At 40.6% G+C, this 9,262-nt stretch overlaps 1 protein-coding gene across 1 annotated transcript; it reads left to right on the top strand.

Moving 5' to 3' along the window:
* Positions 1–881: 881 nt before the first annotated feature.
* Positions 882–7,683, top strand: fut9a (fucosyltransferase 9a). The gene is made up of 3 exons (XM_044167237.1): positions 882–1,526; positions 3,348–3,558; positions 3,886–7,683. The coding sequence occupies exon 3, from the start codon at positions 3,894–3,896 to the stop codon at positions 4,974–4,976; it is 1,083 nt and encodes a 360-aa protein (XP_044023172.1). The 5' UTR covers positions 882–1,526; positions 3,348–3,558; positions 3,886–3,893; the 3' UTR covers positions 4,977–7,683.
* The last annotated feature ends 1,579 nt before the right edge of the window (positions 7,684–9,262 follow it).

The raw sequence follows: 9,262 nt of genomic DNA on the forward strand, positions 1-9,262 counted from the left end.
TGGTCATTTGGTGCTGAGCAGCTAGTGTACAGTGGATTTTAGAACATTTTCTCGCTAAAAACGTTGCTATGAGAACCATGAGAGTAAACCAAAACAGTAAAGTTGTGGTCCGGACAGCTAAACAATGAGCTAAAACTCGCTATAAAGGCACGTAAGGCCAAAGGGAGCTGCAGATTCAGGTGATAATTTTCTGTAGGTTCATTACTACTGGCTTCACATTGTTGCTTCATTGTTTTCACATTTATTCAACCTTTATTTTAACTCATATATGGAGGTGGAGACCTCATTTACAATCTAGCCGAGTAAGATACATTTGATACCTTGTTATTACAAAAATATCTATTATAGCTACTTTAAGCCTGCCTTACAAACTGGGGTCATGGAGTTGGAAAAATGTGGGAGTTTACCAGGCAGAGAGGGGGTCCAATGAAAGACGCTACTGAGATGCAGTATGGGAATTGGAGGATTCAGTGTTTTTGGAGCGTGACCCATACAAGGGACTAAAAGTTGTGATATCTCAGCCTCTGCTCCTTAGATTTTGACCTTTCTTTTTTAAAATCTTTCTCTCACAAGCCTCCCAACTTTATGGAAGTGCAATAATAAATCGCTACAGTGCCCCTTTAAATGGTTCATTAATGAACTTATAGGGATTACTGGTGATGTTAAAGGTTTAATGGTGCTAATAGCCCCATTTGGAAGCTCAAGTGCCTCTTTGTTATTTGTAGAATAATTAACCACCTTTATGTACTGAAATTAACTGATGTTTGATTGAGTTAGACGTTGTGGTGCATTATCATCACTGACTCTCGGTCATAGTTCAGCCTTTGGCTTACAGCTACATCACTAAAAGGCAACCATGTACCATAAACCTCCCATTACTCTGTTATTTGGATAAACAGTCGACACAGGCCAAGTGAGGGGAAACCTTTTGAGCCGAGCTTCCTCGCAGCAGAAATGATTCACCTGTTTATTCAAATGAGAACCGTGAACAGATGATTGAAGAAGTGTAATATGCACTAACACCGAATCTCAGCATCCCCCCCAACACACACACACACACGCTGGAACTCCGCCACAGCCTGCAGCTGCATTGACAGTAAACAGAGCAAGGTAGCGCATGGGCAGCCAGCAGGGAATTATTCCACATCGCATCACATCCCTGAGCATACATGGCGTGCTCACATACCGAGCTATGAATTTAGTGTGCACGCTGACGGGGTAGCCGCCAATGTATTTTTTTGTGTGTGTGTTTGTTTTTGTTTTTTGCAGCCATCATTCTTTGCGTCGGTGTGCAGCAGTGGGGAGGATTCAGCGCACATTGCTACAGTAGGTACCATCATTTTCTGGATCAAGACGATGGATGTGGGCTCATCCGGATCTATTCCTGCAAATACGGCGGACGGACGCGATTTTTTATTTCAAACGCATCCACATCTTCCATATGTTGCAAGGTGTCTTTGAAAAGGGTACGGACCTCTGGAGGAAATGAGAAGAAAGGTCTATTTTGACTCACGCCTGTCGAGATGGTGAGTGAAATGCATGGCTATTTTTCCCCGCACCCCATGGCTGAGCAGCGGTACCTATTTTTTTTTTTATTTATTTTTTTTTTTCGATGGCAAATTCTCGCCAGCTAATTAGAAATGATCTCCACAGAAAAATGTCACAGTGAATTCACTGATGGGCGCTTTCCCATTTTTCATTTTTACATTCTTACTGCACTGGACAGTTAAGGGAATATAAAGGTTTTTCTCCAGTGAAGGCGACTTGTATTTCAAATCTTAACATTGCACTCTTAGTCGTGTTTGCGTTGCACGTATATTTGTCAGCACCATCCTCCACGCTATTACATATATTCTGCGCGTTTTTGGTGCACAAAAGGGTGTTGTGTTAGGCAACACATGAAATATCCAAGTGAGTCTCCAATATTCTCATCAACTTCGATGCAGTGTCACGCCAAAAGACAACCAGTTCTAACAGTGGCTCGCATCACGTTTTAAAATGACCTTCAGTGCTCGGTGGCTGGAAATTGATTTTCACCTGGGATGGAGTGTCCTTTTACAATCAGTGGCCTTCCTGACAGAATGCACATAAATCAAAACAAATGTTATTTTGCAGGACATGAGCGCTTTCCTTTTGCCCTTTAGCCTGTTACTAAAACCACATCAGGGATTTGATGCATCTCTGTGACTGATGCTAAATCTGTGGTTGCGTTTTTTCTGCCTCTCCAGTCATTTCAAACGTAGCTGTGCTGCAGACTACTCACCCATGCGGTGCTCTTTTCGTGTCCCAAATACATCACAATGCATTTGGCAAAAACCATGTTATTTAAAATCTGAATGAATGCCTGAGCTGTACATGTCTGATGTTTCACTCCTGTCTGATTTCTTGGTACAGAGATGGAAGAGAGGAAAATAACAACTGTTACCCTCTCATGTTAAATACTCTGACCTTAGCACATCACCATGGAGACACTATAACTTTACCACACACTGCATATTTAATAGGCCTGATTTTGATCCCTACTCTAGTGTACACTTCAGCCTTTCTGAATCTATATTGTGTTTTACATATATGACACCAACATATGAATGTATGCATGGGCTGCATCCTCTGTAAAGCAAAGAGCTTTTTGTCGCTGCTGACAGAAAACATGTTTCAGTGGTGTAAGAGGATTTGCCTACATGAAAATGTATTGATATCGTAAGCCTTTAAAAGGAGTTGCACTCATCTGGCCCTGGTTCATGTGGCCTTTGTGCACGGATCTTTGTACCTAAGTCACATATGGGAGAGATAAAGGGTGCTGTCATACATAAGGCCAATATCATTCCCCATATGTCATATTGGACAGATGATGTGAGGAAAATCAGTGTTGGAGATCGTCTTATTGATTTAAATCTGCCTTAGTGATGTGTTTCAAGGTCTGTTTCTGTACTTGGTGTCTCAGTCTGCTTGTATGGCCTCGCAACATGCAGGTGTGTTGAGCCCTAGACAGCTGGAGAGTCAGGGGGCCTTTTTACTCTCCTCAGCCTTAAGATGGCAGCATTCTTTTACAATACATTGTGTATGCCAAAAACTAATATCAGCTGGAAGCTTACATCCATGCTTAACTAGCAAATTTGAAATAACATCCATGATTAACTGGAAATTTTGCAATAACCTTAGTGTTTTGGTTTTATTTCCCAGCTAATTTAAAAGATGTTTGTGGAGATGAAGCTTATCTCTGCATGTTGATTGCATATAACCTTCAGACATGATGCTGCATGCTTTTTCTGTGGTGATGTTCTCTTTATTTTCCCCATCTCTTGCACTAATTGATTCTCTCTGATTCTCTCTCTCTGCTCGTAAAGGAGGCATCATTAAGAAGACCTGTACATTCAAGATCAAGCCCACCTCATTAGATCATTACAGATCATTATTATTCTACGTAAGAGTAGAGTCTATGAGCACTGAATCATAAAGAAGATTGATCTCACTGTCAACCCAATGTAGGAACTGCTGCCTCCGATTCCCACAACCTCTACTCTTGCTTGGATTTCAGCATTCAGTCAAATCCACCAGGTTTGTATTATAATGTGCCTGAGGAGGCAACACATTTTTTTAATGAGTATTGATCCAAAGTAGTGGGTGCCTTATGCATGGCAGGGTATAAACTCATAGTTTATAGCAAGAATAGGAACACTGTGTTCACATGCAGATGCTCACAAGCCAACTGTATTTAATTGAGGCACAAATGATGTTCAGAGTCAATGATCCAGTATAATAGACATTATAAACACATGGTGGTAATGTGCAACACCTTTACATGATTAAGTGATTAGTCTGGATGTTGTATTTTGTTGATCATGACTTTATTCTGGCTTTTCTTCTTTGGTGTGCCCTTTTCAGGACAGAGTATGCCATCTGCACCTTTTCACAGAATCCTACGACCCCTTCTGCTCGGCACTTTCATACTGGGATGCTTTGTGACTCTGTTTTTGATGTATTTTAAACCATCCACCAGCTGGTTATCAGGTCCTGTAGAGTCAACAGTATCCACAGACCGGGTTAAGAACCTCTTTTCCACCAAGAGCGATAGAAACGTGACCACCGTGCTGATCTGGCTCTGGCCCTTCGGACAAACCTACGACCTGAGCGTGTGCAGCTCTCTCTTCAACATCGATGGCTGTTTCATCACAGCGGACAGGAACCTCTACAACAAGTCGGATGGGGTCGTCATTCATCACAGAGACATCTGCACTGACCTGTCCAACCTGCCACCGCTCCAGCGACCATCCTTCCAGAAGTGGATATGGATGAACTTGGAGTCGCCGTCGCACTCCTCCCAGCTGCCTGGGATCGAGAACCTGTTCAATCTGACTCTTAATTACCGTCAGGATGCTGACATTGAAGTGCCTTATGGGTCCATCGTAGCAACGGAGGGCGAGGAGGACTTCGTCCCACCCAGCAAAAACAAGCTTATCTGCTGGATTGTGAGCAACTGGAACCAGGACCACGTGCGAGTGAAATACTACAATGAGTTGTACAAACACATTGAGGTTCACGCGTATGGACAAGCCTTTGGGGAATACATCTCTGACCAAGACTACTTCCCCACCATCGCCAGCTGTAAGTTCTACCTGGCTTTTGAGAACTCCATCCACAAGGACTACATTACAGAAAAACTGTACAACCCGCTTTCTGTAGGGACAGTGCCAGTTGTTCTCGGCCCGCCCAGGCAGAACTACGAGAACTTTATCCAGGGGGACGCCTTCATCCACGTAGACGACTTCACTTCGCCCAAGGAGCTGGCCGATTACCTGCTGCTCCTGGACAAGAACGAGGAAATGTACCTCAGGTACTTTGAGTGGCGGCGGCACTTTAAAGTAAAGAAGGCCTATTTCTGGGCAGAGCACACATGCCTGGCTTGTGATTACCTGCGTAGGCACAAGGAGTACAAGGCATTTAATAACCTTGACAAGTGGTACTGGGGCGGATAATGCTTTGAAGGGCTATGCAGTGCTTGTTTTGTTGTTGAAGGCAGTGCTTTAAGATTTTTGTCCTTCAGTTAACATGAAGGTTCATTACTGTTCTGTCCAGAGCTCCCGAACGATGTGTTTTTATTGGTTCAGTGGCCCAGTGAGACATCCATCTTGTTTTTTTATTTGCAAGCCAGTTTTGCTAAGCCTTACTTTGCCTTTTGTGTTATTCATTTATTTATTTTTTATGAATTACAAATGCACTACATTTTTTATTGTTATTTCAACCCATCTTTTGCTTAACATGACCACATTTGCTGCTATTTTTCATGTTTTTGTTCTATTATTAGTGTAAATTATTAGTATGAATGCTTGATTGTATGGATGTTCCTGTATAACAGATAATATTCATGATGCAAGGTTGTTGTTTTTTTTTTCTTTAAATATCACCTTTTCATTAAGTGGCACACAGAAGATATTGGAATAGTGTTGGCTGCAGAAGGAGACTGACATGAAAGTGAAAATATTTATGTAATATTTATTCAAGTGAGGCATTACATGATTAAAAACAATCTCATCTGTGCTAGTGATGCAGTCACCTATGCAGTGTTTACTGAACTCAAATGTGAAAATAGTTCAATTGTGTCATGTACATATTGTGTATTTTTGGAATTATGTAGCTGTCATTTTCCCCCATATTTTTGTAAGTTTGCATTTGCACTGCTAATCCAACTGTTACCTATCTTTACATATGTACAGTAAGACAGACGGTCATCATATTATCTGGTTGTAGATGGCATATGGTGATCATTAGCCTGGTAGTCTCCGACAGCAGATGTGTCTCTGCTCTGTGAGGGGGACGTAACTATTTTAATAATTTTTTGAATTGTTCATTGTCACATGTGATGTGTCATGCAGTCAGATCCCGTGTGGATGATGATAGTACAGAACAGAGCCATTGTACTGCAATATGAAACTCCCACACACTGCATTATGCTGCATTCTGATTTGATCTACAAAAGTATGTCATTTTTAATTGAATACAGTGACAGACGAAAAAGCACAAACTAAACATATTACCGAATCCTTTGAATAAGCTATTTTGCTGTGTTAACTGTACTGTCATCCCACAATGTGACCTTAAATATTTACACTGATATTTTAAACTATTTCAAGCAGATGTTACCATGAGATCAGGTGAGATCTGCCCACATGTTTGCACCCCGTTAAGAAAAATGTGAAAGATGTGACATTTTCACAATTACTGCAAGATTATTGTCTTTGAATCATCACATTGCAGTGTTGTTTGGGGAGTTAGAGGTTGCATGTGAAAGATATTTTTCTGTATTTTTTTTGTTTACTCTCCTGTTTACAGTTGTGTGGCTTGCCAGCCAACCTACTCCACTCAAGATCACACATCAGCATCTGTAGATTTCACATCACTTTGAAATGTTGTCAGAACAGCAAATCCACTAAACAATGCATCTCAACAGCACTCAGCAGCTATTGACATGATGGTTAAGTTTTTACAGAAAGTACTGTGCAAAACCATGTCAACATTTTATGCAAGATGAGCTGGCGGCTTCTTGGTCAAAGTACTCAAACACGTTTCAGGTTATTATCATTTTGATATTTCTTCACTGTCAAAGGGACCATTGACGTAAATTAGGATGAATTCACTTATTTTTCTTATGTAATATGGTTCCAAATGCCATAGTGAACCCTGTATATAAACCTTGTAGTGAACTGAATCATCATCTGGATCAAACCAGCCCACTAACACAGATCATTCCTGCACCAGACTGAGGGAGTGTTTGCATTTATGGGGAAAAGAAACAACGTGTTGTATATATTTTTAATGTTCAAATCTCTTTATAACATGCAAGTGTTGTCAGGCAGTGAATGTGATTTCACTGCACCTTTATAAGTAATGTTGGTGCTTCAAAACGATGTGAATCAAGGCGAAAGGAGAGAGACACTTGAAAAGGATAACCAGCCTCAGAGACAATGGTTTTTCATCAAGGGAGGCAATTTTACACTTTTTTGGATTAGGTGGTAATTCTGTTGGCATGACCTAATTGAAAAAATCGTGCCAAAATGCATCAAAGATATAGCACTTTTATTCATGTGGAGTTGTGTGACTCACTGTGCTGGTGGCTGTCGTAGATGGAGCTATTGTGAGTTCAGAAACTGTCATCCAAGACCTTGGCTGTCCCACAGATTAACTATGAAACAGCCACTCATGGCTTCATATTGTACAGTCCAATCTCATGTATGAAAACAAAGGCTTCTTGTCCAATGTGGTTGGTGACTTTAAGGAACACATTTTTTTTCTGTGTTGTCAGTCTCTTTCATCCTCTCTCCCTTTTCTCTTTTTTGCACAAAAAACAAACATGAGGATCTGTGGCTTCTCTGTCCCCTGTTTGAGTCTGTGAGTGTGTCACAGCACCAGAGAGTGAATCAGGATGTCTCTGGATACTGTCTGACCTGGCACTGATTTTGCTGGAGTCCTTAAAAACACTGAATACTGAGTGAAATCTTCATGTGTGGTTGAACATGAAGATTTCTCCAGAAATGCTCATTTTCTGCCAGTTCGCTGAAATAATCAGTGAGTCAATCAGTACAAGTTTTTTGCCAAATCATTGTATTTTGCCAAATGTTGTGTTTTAACTGTAGATGTCTAATAGTGTCAAAGAAAATAAAGATATGGACAAATGAGCAAACATGAGTGGAGCATACAGCACCTTTCTGTAAAGAGACAGCTGATGATGCATTTGAGCTAACATTTTAAAATAATCTTACACTGAAACCATTTTCCAACCAAAAACTGATTCTGTTTGCTGCTCTTAAAGGAATAGTTTGACATTATGGGAAATACACTTATTCGCTTTCTTGCAAATTAGTTAAATGAGAAGAGTGATACCACTCTCATGTTTGTATGATAAATAAGTAGCAAGAACCAGAAGCCACTTGGCTTAGCTTAGCATAACAACTGGAAACAGGGTAAACAGCTAGGCTATATCTCATTCATTTAAGCCATACAAAAAGCAGTGTGTGTTGTTAACCTGTTCATTAGTGAGCTTTAAACGAGCTGGTAGGTAGATTTTGTTACCTTTGGATAGAGCCAGGCTAGCTGTTTCCCCCCGGTTCCACTCTTTATGCTAAGCTAAGCTAAACAGCGTGTGGCTGTAGCTTCATATTTACCGTACAGACTTGAAAGTGGTATCAATCCTCTCATCTAATTCTCGGCAATAAAGCAAGTAAGGGAATTCCAAAATGTCAAACTAGTCCTTTAAATTTGAGATCATTTTACATGGATCTTGTAAATATGTGGAAGTTGAGTTCTTCAGGCTAGACAAAGTTAGTTGGTCTTAACACATTTTACATGATGCCACCTAATATAGTGTTCTAGCATCTATATCAAATATAATTTCCACAGATGTTGCCCACACTTCTCCAGTGCCATGTAATGCAGGCAGAGGTATAAATAGCGATCCAAAAGCCTTGGTAAGTGATTGATGAGAGCCAGGAGAGTGTGTTGTGGTGGTTACGCCTCGATCCTCCGGCTGTTGTTAGTTACCCCATATCCTCACTAGCACTCTGATATTTGCAGTCGCCCCCTCCACCATGCAGAGATGACATCTTTGTCATCTGCATCTGCTCAATGCTTCAGGAAAAAGTGTGCGATAAATGTGTGTGTGGAAATAATCCATCGATGTCAGTTAGGGATTAATGTTAAAATTCAGGTGGTGGGGGGATTGCCCCTCCAGTTTTCAGAACTCAAGACAATGTCACAGAGGAGGACATTATCCTCAGCAGTGGATTTCACATTTGCTTAGTTGAATACAATACTGACAACCAAGAGGTAAAATGGCTTAGAGGTAGAGCTGGTTGTCTACTAATCCTCTAAGGAGAGTGAATATTAGCTTAAAAGCTTAAAAAGGTGATAATAATGTATGTCAGTGTTGATTTTACAGTGACCAAAATATCAGTTATTGCAGGTTTAAGAAAATTTACAGTCTCTGTCATTTAAATGTTGATTTTGTTTTGTTTTGAATCCTAGCAGACAAATCAGAAAATGAAGCCCACATTAGATTCCTGCCATACTAATGACTGCTGGGCTTTTTGGATCCATCTAATGATCTGGAACATTTACAGTAAACTTAAGCCTGTTTATTTGTGCTGCACTATATGCATAACAGGAAATGTTTCAGCACAAGGCACTGAGGATGAAGTTCTTATTACTGGAAAAGCGTTCTTGAAAGCTGAAAAAAGTCTTCTTTTTTGGCCCGTAAGCTGTCTGAGGT

The sequence above is a fragment of the Siniperca chuatsi genome, linkage group LG15 (genome assembly GCF_020085105.1).
Source record: "Siniperca chuatsi isolate FFG_IHB_CAS linkage group LG15, ASM2008510v1, whole genome shotgun sequence".
NCBI classification, from domain to species: domain Eukaryota; kingdom Metazoa; phylum Chordata; class Actinopteri; order Centrarchiformes; family Sinipercidae; genus Siniperca; species Siniperca chuatsi.

Excerpts from the sequence above, each read along its gene's own strand:
- fut9a (XM_044167237.1), top strand. The coding sequence starts at position 3,894 with ATGCCATCTGCACCTTTTCACAGAATCCTACGACCCCTTCTGCTCGGC.